Source organism: Mesoplodon bidens (assembly GCF_964165515.1).
Source record: "Mesoplodon bidens genome assembly, chromosome: 4".
Classification (NCBI taxonomy): Eukaryota; Metazoa; Chordata; class Mammalia; order Artiodactyla; family Ziphiidae; genus Mesoplodon; species Mesoplodon bidens.
Window position 1 is genome coordinate 53,946,880 of NC_138160.1, and position 20,801 is coordinate 53,967,680.

The 20,801-nt window shown below is 35.4% G+C and overlaps 1 protein-coding gene across 6 annotated transcripts in view; it reads left to right on the plus strand.

Moving 5' to 3' along the window:
• Positions 1-20,801, plus strand: part of SREK1 (splicing regulatory glutamic acid and lysine rich protein 1) — a 54,845-nt gene that overhangs the window by 25,216 nt on the left and 8,828 nt on the right. For 5 of the 6 annotated variants that reach the window (XM_081233917.1, XM_081233916.1, XM_081233918.1 and 2 more), the window contains 6 exons: positions 5-183; positions 1,371-1,501; positions 2,375-2,489; positions 7,589-7,708; positions 8,081-8,461; positions 12,316-12,411. In XM_081233917.1, coding sequence (XP_081090043.1) covers positions 5-183; positions 1,371-1,501; positions 2,375-2,489; positions 7,589-7,708; positions 8,081-8,461; positions 12,316-12,411 — 1,022 coding nt within the window. Of the gene's footprint in view, positions 1-4; positions 184-1,370; positions 1,502-2,374; positions 2,490-7,588; positions 7,709-8,080; positions 8,462-12,315; positions 12,412-20,801 lie in introns of those variants that run through there. The other variant, XM_081233921.1, reaches the window with a different exon arrangement.

The following is a 20,801-nucleotide window of genomic DNA, read 5'->3' on the forward strand; positions in this document are numbered from 1 at the left end:
TCAGACAACAACAGCTGATCAGCTACTTGAATTTTTTAAACAAGTTGGAGAAGTGAAGTTTGTGCGGATGGCAGGTGATGAGACTCAGCCAACTCGGTTTGCTTTTGTGGAATTTGCAGACCAAAATTCTGTACCAAGGGCCCTTGCTTTTAATGGAGTTATGTTTGGAGACAGGCCACTGAAGTAAGAAACACTAAACAAAGAAATTTTAATGATTTTGAAAAAATTTTGTGGTTTTGATGTAATGCAGTTTTTTTTTTCTTTTTAATAGTAATTGGCAATTTGTGGAAAGGAAGACTTTGTGTTAAGTATAAATGAAACACATGAGATATTTACCATTTTAGCCTTTAAATTAAAGTTACATTTGAAGACATCTTATTTTCTATTTCAAAGGTCTAATTTAACGTTAACATTTTTATACCGTACATATTGATTGTAGGTCTTTTTCCATAAGCTTTAACAAGTTAGGTTGGTTTTGCATTATTGCACTAGTCTAATGGGCAGTTTAACATATGGGTAGAACTTACAGTAATATAGTAATAAGAATTTTGGTAAATCCAAAATTTCAGGAAGAAAGTACCCAGAAATGTTTTAAATTATACATTTTAAGGTTTGCTCACATCCTTGTTTGCAAAATGAAAAATTGATGTAGCCTTTCAGGTACTCAAGACCAGAAATACTATTTCATGCACATTATTGAGGCACCAATTTTATCTGAATTCTGTAGATAATTGCCTTAATTATACAGTTTGATCAGGAGTCTGCTATTAAGGGATAAGAAACTGTTCTTAGTGAATGCTGTGTTTTCACCATGGTAAAGTGAGACACACCAAATTCATTTATGTGCATCAGAGAAACCACTGTTACCCATAAAGGAAGAGTTTTATCAGATTCCTCCCATATTTGAAGCTGTATGACTAGGCCAGGGTCGATTAAAATGGTGCACATGATATATAGGTTCCCTTTCATCCTTCCGAGGTGCAGAGGTTATGAACAAAATTTTATAATCTAAGAATAGAAGTGATTCATTTTAATATTGGTGTTACCATTTTAATTTATTATAACTCTAAGCTGTGAGGAGAAGCCGTTGTCCTGGCCTATTTAGGTTGTTAAAGAAGTTAGCTAGGGTTCAGTTTTTCTTTTTTTCCCTTGCTTTTTGCCTTGGTTAGCAAGAGTTGATGGCAGATGGGAATGAGATAAATCATGGTTTTGAGGTTGGTTTTGGTTATTCTTTGTTTAGCTATATTATTTTAAATGTGCTTTTGAGATGTCCTCAGATTTGTAAATATGTGTATCATATAAACAATTAGTTGTTTCATGTTTTGTAAAATATGGTGTGTATTTGTGATATGCTAATATTTTTAATTTAGAATAAATCACTCCAACAATGCAATAGTAAAACCCCCTGAGATGACACCTCAGGCTGCAGCTAAGGAGTTAGAAGAAGTAATGAAGCGAGTGCGAGAGGCTCAGTCCTTTATCTCAGCAGCTATCGAACCAGGTAAGGCCATAGTGTTGTTACATAGGTCATAGTTGAAGATCATAGAATCTTAGAACTGGAAGGAATTTTAGAAATTATCTGTTCAGTCCCTTCATTTTACAAACAAGAAGACTGAAACTCAAGAAAGAGTAAGTGACTTAACTAGTGTTAAAGGTTGAAGAACTATTTAGCACAAATATCTTTTTCCATGATACTGAATTGAGGTACATTAGCTTGAGTTAATCAGTTCTTTATATTTTAATATCAAAATCAGTACGCAGAACTGATATGCTTAAAGCAAAGTGTAAATATTATTGTGAGGCTAAAGACAAGAATAAATATATTTGAAATGTTATGATTAAGCAGATTCACTTTTCCTTCAAAGTTTTAATTTTAAAAATAGAAAAGAGAGCCCATGAGTTAGGAAAACTAGAGTCTGTTTTAGCATGGTAAAGGAACACCCTTTCAAACTTTTGTGTTGCTAACTAAAATTAGAAATCCAACCTAAAAATGTCTAGATGGTTTTTTACATTTGAGCAAATTTTCTAAATTAGAATTTAAGCTTCAATTCTAGGAAAATAAATGGAAAAAGGATTTAAAATCACTGTCATAGGAATTACAGACATGTTATAATCGTACATTATGGCAGCAACAAAATACTACGAACAGCTGTTTATAATCATCTGGTTTATATGTACTGCTGCAGGGTGGCTGCACTCAACGAGTTTATGCAATGACTTTCTTGGATGTTTCTGAAGGATAATTGCACAGGAGGAGGATGTACAGAGAGTAGGCCCCTTGCACTATATGTGGTACATTCCACTTGTGCCTGATTATTAACTGGGATCTTTAATTGTTCTGAGCTTACACTGCAAAGTGGTTTTTTCCTCCCAGAGTCTGGAAAGAACAATGAAAGAAAAGGCGGTCGATCTCGTTCCCACACTCGTTCAAAATCCAGGTCTAGCTCAAAATCCCGTTCTAGAAGGAAAAGATCACAGTCAAAACACAGGTGAGAATTTCTACTGTCATATTTAAATTTTTTCGGTTTTGTATTTACAGTGGTTAAGATTTTCTGAGTTTTTGTCCAAGTATCAGAGTGTAGAAATTTCACTGGTGTTCACCAGGGAGTATGGTTATCAGTAGATATTGCTTTAATTGTAATGCTAAAGAATGAAGTTTTATGTAATTAATATATAATTTCAATTAATTTTTAGTTTTAGAAGTTGGTTTTCTATCTTAAGATGTTCTATTCCTGACTTTTCTAAGAGTAAACTAGTCTTTATACAGAACTGGCAGAAATTTTTCATTCTTCATATTTGGAAAAAGGAACATCTGATGCTGAAAATATTGCTGAAGTTGTTGCAGCTTTTTTGTTTTTTTCTTCCCCCACCTCCCTCAAGGTCTGGGGAGCACCACCCCAGATCTTGATTTCAAGTAGTTACCTTTCTCAAATACTGTGCGTCAAGTGGGGTACTTTAAGTCTTTGTACTCTTGGTGATAAGAGCCTCTTCCACCCACTTTGGGACCTGAAACATAGGAGTAACTTGCAGCTTTAATTGCAACTGTTGTGCTTAAGCTCTATTTCTGTTCTGTTTATCTTATTTTTGAGCGTGGCTTTGTCATTTTGAAGTTCTTTTAAAATCTTTTGTGTTTGGTGCAAAGGGGATCTCAAGATATAAACTTGCAACACCATCTTGATTGGAAGTAACCTAAGAGTCATGTCTAAAATAAGTTTTATTGTCTTCTTTAAGATGTGGAGGGGGCTGTTACTGAAATGTGAACATGTATGCAGTGGATCTTAATTGCATGTTACATGTACATACGTACGCATACTCTCTAAAGAGAAGAGGCAGAGAAAAGTGTGTGTGCCTGTGAGTGTGCATGTTTGTTGGGAGTATTAGAGAAGGAGGAGGATTTGAGGGGAGGGAAAAAAGCAACCAGTATGCTCTATGTTGAACCTCACCAGCAAGCTCAGTTTAGTCTTGATTTTCTGTGCTAATCAAGGAGATTGAGGCAGTGAGATAGGAAAATATGATCTTCTTTTTTTTAATTTATTTTTTATTGAAGTATACTTGAATTACAATGTTGTACAGCAGAGTGGCTCAGTTACACATATATATATATATATATATATATGTTGTTTTTCATATTCTTTTCCATTATGATTTATCACAGGATACTGAATGTAGTTCCCTGTGCTATACAGTAGGACCTTGTTGTTTATCCATTCTATGTATACCAGTTTGCATCTGCTAATCCCAAACTCTCACGTCTCCCCTCTCCCATCCCTGTCCCCCTTGGCAACCAGCAGTCTATTCTCTATGTCCCTGATTTTGTTTCTGTTTCATAGATAGGTTCATTTGTATCATATTTTAGATTCCACATGTGATACCATATGGTATTCGTCATCTATTTCTGACTGACTTCACTTAGTATGATAATCCCTAGTTGCAGATATTCTTAATTAGACTCTAGCAAACTATACTTTCAGCTCTCTACTGGTGTATACTTCTCTACTATTAGCTTGCAGAATTCCTTTTGGAATATGGTTTTAATCTCTGTCTCTATCCAAGGCCTTACAGTAAGGCAAATTCATGTCCAAGAGAAGGAAGTTGTTTCATGTACAAGGAATAAGACAGTGTAGCAAAGCCAGAATTGGAGAAGGAAAATGTTATAGAATCAGTGGTTCTAGATTATGGATATTTCTATAGGTCAACAGGGTGGTGAAGGTAAAGGAGATCAAGAAAATACGGAATTGAGCTGAAGAGTAATAACTTTTCTGAGGAAGAAAAAGAGCAATGACTTAAATCTTACTTTGTGTTATAAGAGCCATGCTCCAAATCTAATACCTTAGTGGTTTTCTAAGGCGAAAAAAAAGCAAAATTTGATTATTAATATTTTTTCCTTGATAATTTCTGTGAAGCTTTCTCTGTTGGGACAAATAATTTAACTAAGGTTTTTACTCTTACCATTTTCAGTATATTGGGGTATTTTCCCTTTCCAAGGGTTAGTGGAGGAAGGGTTATTCTGTCTAAAATGAAATTTGTTAATTACTCTTATTCATGGGGGTGATTTCATGGAGGTCTATCTAATTATGTAGCATTAGAAATTAATTGTTCTTGGCTGGCATGCACACCCAAACACACACATACACACAGGCACACCTCGTTTTATTTTACTCTGCTTTATTGTGCTTCACAGATATTGTGGTTTTTTTAACAAATTGAAAGTTTGTGGCAGCCCTGCATTGTCAGATGACAATTAGCATTTTTTAGCAATAAAGTATTTTTAATTAAGGTATGTACATTGTTTTTATTTAAGACATAATGCTGTTGCACACTTAATACACTACAGTATAGAGTAAATATAAATTGTATATGCACTGGGAAGCCAAAAAATTCCTGACTCGCTTTATTGTGATATTCCCTTTTTTGCGGTGGTCTGGAGCCAAACCCACAATAACTCTGAGGTATGCCTGTATATCTTTTTTGTCAGCATATACTGTTTTTATACATGGTGTATATAAACACAAGAAGCCTTTACTAAGGTCATAAAGAAATAAAAAAGAGGATGAGTTTTGTTGAAAAGAAAAGAAATTCCTCACCCAAAAACATTTGACTTATGGAACTCCCTCCCCCCTCCACCGGTAGGGGATGGCAAGCATTTCTCGGTTTCCCCTCCCCTTCTAGTGGGATTGGATACCCTCAGCTCTGGCTCTGACCCACTAGACCTAGCAGGAGTGTGGGTTGCAGGAGCCCTTGTTCTTGAAGCCCCACCTTCTTCTACCTTCTTAGTGTTCTGATACTTCTAGAACTTTCCCCTGACTCTTTCCCTGTTCCTTCTTCTTTCTGTAGGAGGGAGGAAATAGTTATTTGTTACTATGACCTTGGCTAGAACTGGGAAGATGTGTTTCCACTCTGTCCAAATTTTTATATGTGTTTTTTTCATAGGGACAGTGTTAGAAAAGGTGGGTAGTAGTACTCTATTATATTTTAAAGTTAAGTAACCTTTACAGATCAGCATAGGAACTATAAGACATTTTATAATATTTTACTGGGAAACAACTGACTTACAAATGAACTTTGATGCAACATAATGGTAAGTTGCCCTTTATTTACAATTTAACTTATCAATGCAATTTTGTACATCATGTTAAAATGACAGCTGCTAATGATAGCTCAAATCTTTATCTTTGGTTGGATTAGATTTGCTCTTGACTTGAAGCTTTTAGCTTTCCTAATAGAAAACTTGTAGGCAACTAGTGGATGAGACAGACATGAAATATTTAATGTCAAAATTGAAATACAATAATTACTCTTGAGCAGTGACTTTCAAACTCTGAGGACCCACAGGATAAGGTGGGAAGCCAAGTGGTCAGTGCTTTTTTTATTATTAACTTTTATTTGTTATGGCTATGGTTAATTTTCTTAAAGGAGTTTACTAAGATTGGAAAGTGCTATTTGAAGAAAACAAAATTATTATTTTTTTTAGCAAGGTTGACTAGAATAGAAATCTTAAGACTTATTAAGTACATAGAAGCAAAGGCCCTTTAAAACATTATTACACTCATGTGGATGTCTGTAAATGGACTAAAAATGTTATAAGTTTTTAAGTTTTCCCCTAATAGCTACTGCTTGGCCCTTGTGTCTCTTAGGTTATTAGTGATAAAGGTTTCAACAAACTACGAATTATCTTCATATATTAAAAATGAGGTATGAAGATAAGTGTATAATAGATGAGTGGTTCAGTTGAAAATTAGCTGTTGGAAAACAAATTTTAACTAACTGAAAAATGTGTTTTAAGAACAAGATCATTAATTGAGGATTGTCTGGAGACTTTTCTGGTTTCATGGCATAGCACAAGCATTTAACTATATATTTCTTTTATAGATATTTGTTTTAACTTAATTCATGAAGATATTATTATCAAGATGAGTTTTAATTATATAAGGCATACTTGTAGACATTCAAGTGACCCCTTGGAATAAATAGAGATATAATTTAAAGTTTTCATTTATGTTAATTGTTAATAATGATGATGATGCAGATATTGAGATAGGATTTTTAATCATTTACTCTGCACTCAAAACTGTTAGGCAGTTTTCCATATATCATCTGTTTTAATTCTCATGACAGTTCTAGGAGGTATAGGTATGATTCTTACTCCACTTTTTAGATGAAGAAACTCAGGCTTAGAGAGGTTAAGTGATTAGCCAGAGTTCTCACAGCTATTGTGTGGCAGAACTGAGTGTCAGAGCCAGATTGTTTAACTCCAAAGCCGGTGAGTCCCATCACTTTGTTGTTCAAGTTGTATGCCTTCAATTTGGTTACATTTAAATAAATAGTTCCTAGGATACCTCATTATGAAAAATGTCACATTATATAAGCTATTATTTCAGTTGGGAAGGGAGCCTAGAGAATTTCGGAATTTAAAAAACAGTTATTTTTCCTCCAGGAATTCCAGTAATAAAGGTTTCTTTTAATAGCTTTGTTTATGTAATAAAATCAAGGCTTTGCAAATTCAACATTTGATTATATTTAGCTTTAACTCATGAGTAAGATGTTTGGTTTCCTGTCACACTAGCACCATCATTAGTACTGTGCTTCCCTATGCATTCTTCTTAGTATGTGTTATGACAAATAGCACACAGTCATTTATAGAAACCATTGAACCATATAACCACTACTCCCTGTCAAAGATAAGTTATAGCCACAAGCAGTAATATTACATGCAAGTCAAGAGTTGCTGACAATTTTTGGTATGAAAACTTGGACCATGGGAGAAGTTGTCTGTTCTAATTGAGCCATGTAATATTTAGCAAAAGAAAGCCACACCTGAAACTGTCAACCTAAGTCTGACATAGGAAATAACTTAAATTCTTTTTCTGTTTCTGTCTTTGTGTTCTGGACAATGAACTGGTGAAGTTTCCAATAAATAAATTTATGCAGATAATCTAATTTTGAAGCATTATGTAATAGAGAATTTAAAAATATTGATAAATACTGTCAGGATTGGTTTTAAAATTCTCTTATTTGAAAGATCTTAAATATTTATAAATTGAAATTCTAAGAATAAGTTTTGATATTCTAACAATTTGTTTTTCTTTAGGAGTAGATCCCATAATAGATCACGTTCAAGACAAAAAGATAGACGTAGATCTAAGAGCCCTCATAAAAAACGCTCTAAATCAAGGGAGAGGCGGAAGTCAAGGAGTCGTTCGCGTTCACGGTGAGTTTTTTGGAAATTAAGGGTAGTTTTCTCATGATGTCATATGTTAAAAATCTGTTGTTTAAATTTTTAATGAAAGAAATTAAACTTTTTTCTGATTGTTTCAGTAATGATTTAATATTGATTGTCATTGATTTGAATCTGATGGTTAGTTAGTATGACACATGAGATTTCCAGACTAAATTCAGCCTGATAATTATTTCATTTAGCAGCTTCATGTACACATAAATTATTTAGAAATTTATATGTAATGTCTTACAGCTATTATACATTGTTTTGTGTTGATAATTGTTGAGGAAAGAGAATGAGGTCCCTGTTGGGGAGTAGAATTATTTTAGTTGTGAATTTATTTATTTACTTTTGTTTTTAAAGGGACAAAAGAAAAGACAACCGAGAAAAAATCAAGGAAAAGGAAAGAGTGAAAGAAAAAGATAGAGAAAAGGAAAGGGAAAAAGAGAGAGACAGGGAAAAGGAACGTGAAAAAGAAAAGGAACGGGGTAAAAACAAAGATAAAGACCGGGATAAAGAACGGGAAAAGGACCGAGATAAAGACAAGGAGAAGGACAGAGAGAGAGAGCGGGAAAAAGAGCATGAAAAGGAACGAGACAAAGAGAAGGAGAAGGAACAGGACAAAGAAAAGGAACGAGAAAAGGACAGATCCAAAGAGATAGATGAGAAAAGAAAGAAGGATAAAAAGTCCAGAACACCACCCAGAAGTTACAATGCATCAAGAAGATCTCGTAGTTCCAGCAGGTTTGATAATGCTTAAAGTTTTTACCAAAGGGCTTACTGATGACAAATGAAAACATAAATTTTAACTGGGGGGAAAAGATAATTGTGCACAAGTGGAATCAGTACAATAATATCAGAACATTTCCCTCTGATAGCAGAGTAAACATTTCTCTAGCAGAGGGATTGCTACAGTATTGAATCTCTGAGGAGGAAGAGAGAATATTGGCCAGAATTACTTGAAAAGTTAACTGTCCTTTATAATCCACTGTTTTAACCTGGCAGTGGTGTCAGTGGCTGCTGTTGCTGCTGCTTATTATTTTCTTGGAGGGTGGGATGGCAGGGGCAAGTTTTTTTTTTTTAATGTAGAGAAATTGACTTAGGTGTCTATTTCTTTGGAATGATGTGGTAAATTTTAATATATAAAATTATTTCTAAAGTTACAGTATTAGTCCTTTTCGTCATCTAAGTTCATTTTTACTGCTCTACTTTGTTGAATACATGACGTTTAAATTTTGGTTTTCATTTATTAATTTGTTGTTAAGGATTTGCTTTTTTCTTAGGACTGTTTATTGATAGGTACACTGCCACCAGGTGGCAGCAGGTTGCCATAGTAACATCAGCAAAATGAGGACCTTCCTTAATTCAAGATTATCTCAACCTACATCCGTTGCTCCAGATGATATTGTGACTATAAATAAATGGAAGTTCCTAAGTTGTGTTAAACTATATCTTAAAAATACTTAAAAATATATTCTTGCAAGTTTTAAAGATATTTTAAAATGTTTTTTCATAGAACATTATTTCTGAGTCAATGGACTATATATTTCCTAATTTTTTAACTTTGTGTTTTAACAGCTTATTCTTAATACTAGTCTTTGGCTAGTTAATAGTAGATAATTGCAAGCATTTATTGAGTGCTTTACCATATACCAGGTTTTGTGTCTCAGCAGAGTTTTTCATGACTGATCTTACTTAATCCTCACCGTAAGCCTGTGAGAAGACTGTTATCATGGTTTTAAAACATGAGGAAACCAAAGCTCAGAGGAAATTTTCCATCTGCTCTGCACTTTAGTTAGAAGTATGGTAGTATAGTAGCTCTTTCTCCTCTTTTTAGAGATTGTTTAATTGAGGACTCTAACCAGTACTTAGTACTGGCTTTTAAAAAATGTGTCAGAAGTATACAGTTGAAAACAACAGTATATGTTAAAATGTGACTTCAAATCAGTAGGTCATTGCCATATTTCAACACATTGAACCAAAACCTGAAGAAATTAACTCATTTGCTATGGGTATCAGTTGAGCCTTGAAGACTGCATCTTTATTGCAGTTATTTTATTGGTTGTGTTTCACACATTCCTTTGTGCGATTGTTTAGACATTGCCCTTCACAACACCAAATAATATTTCGATTCCTTTTTAAAAAATTAATTAATTTTTATTTTTGGCTGCCTTTGGTCTCCATTGCTACAGGTGAGCTTTCTCTAGTTGTGGATAGTGGGGGCTACTCTTTGTTGTGGTGCGTGGACTTCTCATTGCGGTGGCTTCTCTTGTTGTGGAGTATGGGCTGTAGGTGAGCGGGCTTCAGTAGTTTTGGCACCACGGGCTTCAGTAATTGTGGCATGTAGGCTCTAGAATGCAGGCTCAGTAGTTGTGGCACGTAGGTAGTTGCCCTGCGGCATCTTTCCGGGCCAGGGATTGAACCCATGTCCCCTGCATTGGCAGGCGGATTCTTAACCGCTGCGCCACCAGGGAAGTCCCCTCGATTCCTTTTAAATTCAGTTGAATTTATTTTTTCTGATGACTTTGAAATGTTTATAATTTTTACATGGGTCATTTTAAGTCACTTGATGTTTTAAGAAGTGTAGGTGTTCACATTCAGTTCTTAGATAACCTCTGGGGCCTGGAGAATAAATGCTGACTAATGTTAGTTCCTAAAGGTTCAGCAGGTTGGAATGTTTCATGCTTTCAGAAGAGCTTGCCTGAAGAGTTACCATTTCTTGTCTTTTAGCATTTTTCTTCCTTTAAGGTGCTCTGATTTGTTTAGTGAATGGGAAACCTCTTAACTGCCCAGAATAATAGTCTACTTAATGTTTTTATTTCCAACATTGTCTTCTGAGCTACATTTTTAAGGAAAAATTTTGTTATTTAAAAACTTTTAATGCTTGGAATTACAATTAATAAGGATGAGACCATCAAAGTGAAGGAGAACATATTTACTGAGCACCTGCTGTGCACCAGACACTAGGCTTGGTACTTCACAGGTATTATCCTGATCCTCAAAACTACAAGGCTTGAGTTATTATCTCCATTTTTCAACTGGAAAAACTGAGACTCAGATAAAGTAATATGACCCCAGTCGTGCAGTTGGTTAAGATGTGGAACTAAAATTTAAATGGAAGCCTAATCAACTCCAATTCTGCATACTAGAGCTGACAGCTTCTTTCTCGACTAACTGACATTCTAGCTTCCTGTCTGTCCAGCCTTAGCTCTCATTATCACTAACTGGTAATTATTAGATGTCCACCTGTACATAGTGCTCCCTGAACATACAGGTAAAGAGTTACACTGACGAAGATGGAGCCATTTTGTGTAAACTTAAAGTCTGGAATACACTGATATTCTCATGCTATGAAAAAAGTACTTCTGGTTCTTGTGTGGGGTAGGGAGGTGCTGTTACAGAATGGCATTGATTAAATGGAATAACGTCATCTAATTTCCATATTAGGAAGTATAATTTTGGGGTGACTTGGAAATAAAATTGGGTAAAGGAGGAGAGAACCTTAGGTAGAGTTGGAATTGATTTATCTGTGTTCTCAAAGTTCTTGAGCTCTTTTGGTCGTAACATCTACTGTGTATACCACATATGAGCATTGTCTAGTTTTTTATTTTACAGATGAAAAATGTACACAAAATGTTTCATTAGCCTAGAATCAGCTTACTGAAGTGATAAGGAGAACTTGAATTCTAGAGGATTTGGTTGTTTCAGCTATGTGGCCACTAATTATCAGAGCTTCTTGTGAGATAGGTCATTGGTTACATTAATCATTTAATAAATATATGTACCCTTATACCTCATCACCTGAATAATAGACATCTTGAAATTCATTGTTTCTAAGTTGACCACCCTTACAAATGAAGTAGTTTTATTAGAGTATGCATCATTTGGTAATGTGTTAAGCAAAATAGTTTTTAATAATAATAAAACTGTTAATCTATTTAATAATTATTTTTGACTTCATCATATTTAAATCTCAGGTTTTAAGTAATTTCCTTACACCTAAGCAACTTGTGTGCTCAATTTTAAATGAATAGAACAATAATGAAATGGTAGGTTAAGGGGGTAAAAGCAATTTCCCTGTCAAATGAATTAATGTTTAGAGACATTCTACATACTTGGGTTTAAAAAGTTCACATTTTGCAAGCCCATTTACCTTTCACTTCTTGAAAAGGGCCTGTTACCTTGTTAAAAAATAATCCACAGTGGGGCAGCAAGGAGCTAGATGCATGACAAAGGATCTGATAAGCAACACATGCTTTAGGTGCTGAGGAAGAACATGTTTGACTTGAGAGAGAATGTGAAAGAAACATCCATTACTATTTTTTCTACTCAAGAGATCAGGTGAAGAGGAGGTCGTCTACCCTTTCTGATATGAAATCTTAGAAGATGTTTTCATTGGTCTGTAAAATTTACAGTTCATAATTTGACCTGTACTAGAATTAGATAACAGAACATTTTCATGAAAGACATTAGTTTAAAACTGGCCTGTAAAGAATACTATTCACTTGAGAGCATTAAGGACCCTTTTGATTTTGTGTATTTGTATTATCTTTTATTTAAATTACTGTTTTTTACAATGACATATTTTTGACTTCCAGGGAAAGGCGTAGGAGGAGGAGCAGGAGTTCTTCCAGATCGCCAAGGACATCAAAAACCATAAAACGGAAATCTTCTAGGTCTCCATCCCCTAGGAGGTAGGTTGAAAGCATGTGCTAAAACTGAGGAGGAAGCAGGGGGAAAATGTTCTCTTTCCAGTCTATTTTTTTTAACTTTATATTTTGAATGAGTAATATGTAATGTATTTACATGGTTTAGAAATCCAGAGAGTATAAAAAGTTATATAATGATAGGTCTTAACTTCCACCCAGGTGTCCATCTACCCTGTTCCCACGAGTAATGACTTTATTAGCTTTTTTTGGTATATCCTTCCAGTTTTGTATATAGGTACAGAGGAAAATATATAATTTTTATTTTCATCTTCTACAAAAGGTAAAACAAAATATACACGGTTGTACAATTTGCTTCTGTCACTTAACTACCAGGAGAACTTTCTGTATTCATCAGAAAGTACTGCTTCATTCCTTTTTACAACTTCATGAACTTCCATTATCTGGCAGTACCTGGTTTATGTAACCAGCCTGCAGTAGAATGGGTTTTCTTAATTTTCCTTTTATAAATTATATAAGTCTGTAATGAACAGCTTTGTACGTACATAATTTTGTAATGTGCAAGTATGCAGAGAAAATTTTCATAAATGGTATTTATTGTTGGGTCAGAGGGTGAGTGTGTTTGTAGTTTTGAGAGATTTCCTTCCCTACTGTCCTTCATAAAGATTGGCAGCAGCTTGTACTTTAACCAGCTTTGTATGAGAATGCCTTTTTCCCTATAGCTACTGCAGATTGTTACCAAAGTTGTGTATTTTTGTCCATCTGATAGATGAGAAGTGGTACCAGTATATAGTAATTACCGTTGCATTTTTCTTAAGAGTGAAGGTGACCATCTCTTCATATATTTGAAGGCCATTTGTATTTCTTTTTCTGTGAGTTGTATACGTTGCCGATTTTTTATGGAGTCTGTTTTTGTGGGGGGGTTTTTTGGTTTATTTTTTCCTATTTCCAGGAGTTCTTTTTGTATTAGGGAGATTATTCTTTAGTGATTTGGTTTCAAGTATCATTCCTACTTTGTCATTTCTTCTTAGAAATTGTTTATGAGACTTGATATTAAAGAGATTTTTGATTTTTATATAGTTTAATTCCTCAAGTTTTTTCTTTTGTGACTTCTACATTATGAGTCTTAAAGGTATAAAAGTATTTCTTATTCCAAGGTTATAATAAAATTCCCCCATTGCTGCTTCTTGTACTTTATGCTTTTAATTTTTGCATTTACGTCTTTGATCCATTAGGAGTTTATCCTTGTTTGCCATATGGTACACTGATTCAATCTTATTTTATCTTTCTAAATGCTCCTTTGTTCTTCCAATATCGTTATTAAAAACTAAATTTTCCTAACACTAATTTGATATATTTCCTTTGTCATATACTAAATTTTTCTGTCTGTGTTGGAGTCTATTTCTGGCGCTTCTCTGCTGTTGGATTGGTTTGACTGATGATTTGTGTACCAGTAGTGCCCCATGCTTTTAATGATTCAGATTGTATAGCATTTTTAAATATTTAGTAAGGCCCGTTCTTCCCCATACTCCTCATTGCTCTTTTTATGAGCTTTCTTGACCATTCTTGTGTGTTTATTTTTCTATTTGAACTTGAGTTAGTTGTCTAGGCTCTAGGAATAAAACCTACTGATAATTTGTATTATAGTTGCATTACATTTATTAATTAGGGAAATTGATGAATAGATTATTAAAAAATAAAGCTTTACAAAGGTGAGTCTTTCTTTCCAGGAACATGGATGGCCTACTTATTCAGGCCATCCTTAGTGTTTTTTCATGAATGTTTCAGTGTTTATTTCATACAGATTTTATGCATTTTCAGTTTATTTTTAGGTATGTTTTACTCCTTTGTTCTTGTAAATGAGGTCTTTTCTTTCATTATGTAATTGGAGATTGGGTTTGTACATAGGAAGGATATTGATTTCTGTATGTATATATTTTCATCCCACTATCTAACTGATGGGTCCTAAGTTTTCAGTTGGTTTTCTGTGGTTTTCTAGGTATAGAAGAGAAACTTTTACAAAGCTTTCCCAGGGTAGAAGGAGTATGTTTCCCAGCAGGGCTCTTTTGTTTATTTGTTGTGGGTTATTATTTTTAGGTGAGAATAAAGGAAGGCATAGGATATTTAGGAGGTAGGCCAATTTTTTTTTTTAATACTTTGCTCATGAAGGTCAAAACTTTTCTCAGTTGTGAACTCAAAATAGACAAAAAGGTGTATTTATATTTGCAAAGTGTCACTTCCTTTCCCATTCCTTTTACTTTAGTCTGCATCCACCCTCTGTAAGTGATCAATTGTTTATCTTTCCTTGTGTTTCTTTTTGCAAAATTAAGCAGATACATGTATTTGAATTTCTCCTTTTCGTCACAAAAGATAGCATTCACTATCACTATATACACTGTGTGTGTGTGTGTGTGTGTGTGTGTGGTCAATGACTATACCCAGCCCCACTTCCATCCTGAGTTATTTTTTATTTTATTTTATTTTTTAATTTAATTTAATTTAATTTTTTAAAATAGATCTTTATTGGAGTATAATTCCTTCACAATACTATGTTAGTTTCTGTTGCACAACAAAGCGAATCAGCCATATGCATACACATGTCCCAATATTCCCTCCCTCTTGAGCCTCCCTCCCATCCTCTCTATCCCACCCCTCTAGGTCATCGCAAAGCACCGAGCCGATCTCCCTGTGCTACGCTGCTGCTTCCCAGCAGCCAACTGTTTTACATTCGGTCGTGTATATATGTTGATGCTACTCTCACTTCGCCCTAGCTTTGCCCTCCCACCCCATGTCCTCAAGTCCATTTTCTATGCCTACCTCTTTATTCCTGCCCATCAGTACCATTTTTTTTTTTTTTTTTTTAGATTCCATATATATGTGTTAGCATATGGTATTTGTTTTTCTCTTTCTGACTTACTTCACTCTGTATGGCAGACTAGGTCTATCCACCTCACTACAAATAATTCAATTTCATTTCATTTTATGGCTGAGTAATATTCCATTGTATATATGGGCCACATCTTCTTTATCCATTCACCTATTGATGGACATTTAGGTTGGTTCCATGTCCTGGCTATTGTAAATAGTGCTGCAGTGAACATTGTGGTACATGTGTCTTTTTGAATTATGGTTTTCTCAGGGTATCTGCCCAGTAGTGGGATTGCTGGGTCATATGGTAGTTCTATTTTTAGTTTTTTAAGGAACCTCCATAGTGGCTGTATCAATTTACATTCCCACCAACGGTGCAGGAGGGTTCCCTTTTCACCACACCCTTTCCAGCATTTATTGTTTCTAGATTTTTTGATAATGGCCATTCTGACCAGCACGAGGTGATACCTCATTGTAGTTTTGATTTGCATTTCTCTAGTAATTAGTGATGTTGAGCAGCTTTTCATGTGCCTGTTGGCCATCTGTTTGTCTTCCTTGGTGAAATGTCTATTTAGGTCTTCCGCCCATTTTTTAATTGGGTTGTTTATTTTTTTGCTATTGAACTCCATGAGCTGTTTGTATATTTTGGAGATTAATCCTTTGTCTGTTGTTTCGTTTGCAAATATTTTCCCCCAATCTGAGGGTTATCTTGTTTATGGTTTCCTCTGCTGTGCAAAAGCTTTTAAGTTTAATTGAATCCCATTTGTTTATTACTCTAGGAGGTGGGTCAAAAAAGATCTTGCTGTGGTTTATGTCAAAGAGTGTTTTTCCTATGTTTTCCTCTAAGAGTTTTATAGTGTCTGGCCTTACATTTAAGTCTTTGATCCATTTGGAGTTTATTTTTGTGTATGGTGTTAGGGAGTGTTCTAATTTCATTCTTTTACGTGTAGCTGTCCCAATTTTCCCAGCACCACTTACTGAAGAGGCTGTCTTTTCTCCACTGTATATGTTCTTGCCTCCTTTGTTGTAAATTACATGCCCATATGTGCGTGGGTTTATCTATGGGCATTCTATCCTGTACCATTGATCTATATTTCTGTTTTTGTGCCAGTACCATACTGTCTTGATTACTGTGGCTTTGTGGTATAGTTTCAAGTCATGGAGCCTGATTTCTACAACCGCGTTTTTCTTTCTCAAGATTGCTTTGGCTGTTTAGGGTCTCTTGTGTTTCCATACGAATTGTGAAATTTTTTGTTCTAGTTCTGTGAAAAATGCCATTGGTAGTTTGATAGGGATTGCATTGAATCTGTAGATTGCTTTGGGTAGTATAGTCATTTTCACAGTATTGATTCTTCTAATCCAGGAACATGGTGTATTTCTCCATGTGTTTGTCATCTTTGATTTCTTTCACCAGTGTTTTACAGTTTTATGAGTACAAGTCTTTTGCCTCCTTAGGCAGGTTTATTCCTAGGTATTTTATTTTTTTTGTTGCAATGGTAAATGGGAGTGTTTCTTTAATTTCTCTTTCTGATTTTTCATTGTTGGTGTATAGGAATGCCAGAGATTTCTGTGCATTAATTTTGTATCCTGCAACCTTACCAAATTCATTGATGAGTTCTAGTAGTTTTCTGGGGGCATCTTTAGGATTTTCTGTGTATAGTGTCATGTCATCAACAAACAGTGACAGTCTTACTTCTTTTCCAATTTGTATTCCTTTTATTTCTTTTTCTTCTCTGATTGCCATGGCTAAGACTTCCAAAACTATGTCGAATAAGAGTGGCGAGAGTGTACATCCTTGTCTTGTTCCTGGTCTTAGTGGAAATGCTTTCAGTTTTTCACCATTGAGTATGATGCTTGCTGTGGGTTTGTCATAGGTGGCCTTTATTATGTTGAGGCAGGTTCCCTCTATGTCCATTTTCTGGAGAGTTTTTATCATAAATAGGTGTTGAATTTTGTCAGAAGCTTTTTCTGCATCTACTGAGATGATTATACAGTTTTTATTCCTTAATTTGTTAATGTGGTGTATCATATTGATTGATTCACGTATATTGAAGGATCCTTGCATCCCTGGGATAAATCCCACTTGATCATGGTTTATGATCCTTTTAATGTGCTGTTGGATTCTGTTTGCTAGTATTTTGTTCAGGTTTTTTGCATGTATGTTCATCAGTGATATTGGTCTATAATTTTATTTTTTTGTGATATCTTTTTCTGGTTTTGGTATCAGGGTGATGATGGCTTTGTAGAATGAATTTGGGAGTGTTTCTCCCTCTGCAGTTTTTTGGAAGAGTTTGAGAAGGATCAGTGTTAACTATTCTCTAAGTGTTTGTTAGAATTCGCCTGTGAAGCCATCTGGACCTGTACTTTTGTGGGAAGATTTTTAATTACAGTTTCAATTTCATTACTTGTGATAGGTCTGTTTATATTTTCTAAATTTTCCTGGTTCAGTCTTGGTAAATTGTTCCTTTCCAAGAATTTGTCCATTTCTTCATGGTTGTCCATTTTATTGGCATACAGTTGTTTGTAGTAGTCTTTTATAATCCTTTGTATTTCTGCAGCATCATTGTGTTTCTCCTTTTTCAAATTTCATTGATTTGCGTCCTCTCCTTTTTTCTTGATGAATCTCGCTAAGGGTTTATCAATTTTCTTTATCTTCTCAAAGAACCAGCTTTTAGTTTCATTGATCTTTGCTATTGTTTTCTTCGTTTCTATTTCATTTATTTCTGCACTTTTCTTATGATTTCTTTCCTTCTACTGACTTTGGGTTTTCTTTCTTCTACTTTCTCTAGTTGTTTTAAGTGTAGGGTTAGATTGTTTGAGATTTTTCTTGTTTCTTGAGGTGAGATTGTATTGCTATATACTTCCCTCTTAAAATTGCTTTTGCTGCGTCCCACAGGTTTTGGGTTGTCGTGTTTTCGTTGTAATTTGTTTCTATGTATTTTTTTATTTCTTCTTTGATTTCTTCAGTGATCTCTTGGTTATTTAGTAGCACACTGTTTAGCCTCCATGTTTTTGTGTTTTTTACAGTTTTTTTTTTCCTGTAATTGATTTCTGATCTCATAGCGTTGTGATCAGAAGAGATGCTTGGTAGGATTTCAGTTTTCTTAAATTTTCTGAGGCTTGATTTGTGACCCAAAATGTGTTCTATCCTAGAGAATGTTCCATGTGCAATTGAGAAGAAAGTGTATTCTGCCACTTTGGGGTGGAATGTTCTATAAATATCAATTAGATCTATGTGGTTTATTGTGTCATTTAAAGCTTGTGTTTCCTTGTTTATTTTCTGTTTGGATGATCTGTCCATTGGTGTAAGTGTGTGTTAAAGTCCCCTACTGTTATTGTGTTCATGTCAATTTCTCCTTTCATGGTTGTTAGCATTTGCCCCATGTGTTGAGGTGCTCCTCTGTTGGGTGCATGAACATTTATAATTGTTATGTCTTCTTGGATTGATCCTTTGATCATTATGTAGTGTCCCTCCTTATCTCTGTAATAATCTTTATTTTAAAGTCTATTTTATCTGGTGTGAGTATTGCTACTCCGGCTTTCTTTTGATTTCCATTTGCATGGAATATCTGTTTTCATCCCTTCACTTTCATTCTGTATGTGTCCCTAGGTCTGAAGTGGGTCTCTTATAGACAGCATATATACGGGTCTTGTTTTTGCATCCATTCAGCCAGTCTGTGTCTTTTGGTTAGGTCATTTAATCCATTTATATTCAAGGTTATAATCGATATGTATGTTCCTTTTACCGTTTTCTTAATTGTTTTGGGTTTGTTTTTGTGGGTCTTTTTCTTTTATGTTTCCCACTTAGAGAAGTTTCTTTAGCATTTGTTGTAAAGCTGGTTTGGTGGTTCTGAATTCTCTTAGCTTTTGCTTGTCTGTAAAGGTTTTAATTTCTCCATTGAATCTGAATGAGATCCTTGCTGGGTAGAGTAATCTTGGTTGTAGGTTTTTCTCTTTCATCACTTTAAGTATATCCTGCCACTCCCTTTGGCCTGCACAGTTTCCACTGCAGAATCAGCTGATAACCTTATGGGGATTCCTTTGTATGTTATTTTTTGTTTTTCCCTTGCTGCTTTTAATATTTTTTCTTTGAATTTAATTTTTGTTAGTTTGAGTAATATGTGTCTTGGTGTGTTTTTCCTAGGGTTTATCCTGTATGGGACTCTGTGCTTCCTGGACTTGGGTGACTATTTCCATTCCCATGTTAGGGAAGTTTTCCACTATAATCTCTTAAAATATTTTCTCAGACCCTTTCTTTTTTTCTTCTTCTTCTGGGACACCTATAATTCAAATGTTGATGTGTTTAGTGTTGTCCCAGAGGTCTCTGAGATTGTCTTCACTTCTTTTCATTCTTTTTTCTTTATTTTCCTCCTCAGCAGTTATTTCCACCATTTTGTCTTCCTGCTCTATTCATTCTTCTGCCTCAGTTATTCTGTTATTGATTCCTTCTAGTGTATTTTTCGTTTCAATTACTGTGTTGTTCATCTCTGTTTGTTTGTTCTTTATTTCTTCTAGGTCTTTGTTAAACATTTTTTGTATTTTCTCAGTCCGTGCCTCCATTCTATTTCCAAGATTCTGGATCATCTTTACTCTCATTACTCTGAATTCTTTTTCAGGTATATTGCCTATTTCCTCTTCATTTATTTTGTCTTGTAGGTTTTTACTTTGGTCCTTCATCTGTGACATATTTTTTTGCTGTCTCTTTTTTTTTTTTTTTTTTTATGAGTGGGATTGTATTCCTGTCTTACTGGTTGCTTGGCCTGAGGCTTCCAACACTCGAGTTCGTAGGCTATTGGGTAGAGCTGGGTCTTGGTGCTGAGATGAGGAACCCCATGAGACCTCACTCTGATGAATATTCCCTGGGGTCTGAGATTCTGTTAGTGCAGTGGTTTGGACTCAGAGCTCCCACCACAGGAGCTTTGGCCTGACACCGGGCTCATGGACCAAGATCCCACAAGCTGCCTGTGGGGCCCAAAAAATAAGAATAAAAATAACAAAGGAAAAAATAAAATTAGACTAGGAAACTAACAGATATGTTCGGAAGAATATAAAAATAAAAATACAGATGAATCAACAACTGGAAGGTACATCAGTACCACAATAGTAAAAAAGAGGAGGAGGGAAAAGAAAAAGAAAAAAAGGCTGGGGGAGAGGTCTTGGCTGTGGAGGGCGGGGCCTAAGCAAAGGCGAGGTTTGGGTGGTGGGCAGGACCAATGCTCAGGACCCCCAGGGCTGGAAGAGGCCCTGGGGACTGTGGGGAGCTGGTGTTTAGGCTCAAGGAACTGAAGGGGCCCAGGAGTGCCCCCCACCCCTGGTCTCAGAGGGCAGGGAACTTCACCTGGGAGCCCAGCAGGCTTCCTGGGCTCGAGTGGGCAGGGCAAACACCCTCCTCTCCTTTCCCACTCCTACAGTCTGGGAGGGCCCCTCCCGCCTGCCTCTCCTTATGTCCTCAGCCTCCCTCCTGTGCCCCCAAGGACCCATGCATCCTGGATGGGGGTTTGGAGGATGGGATTGGCCTGGGAGCTCAGTAGGCTCCCTGGGCCTGAGTG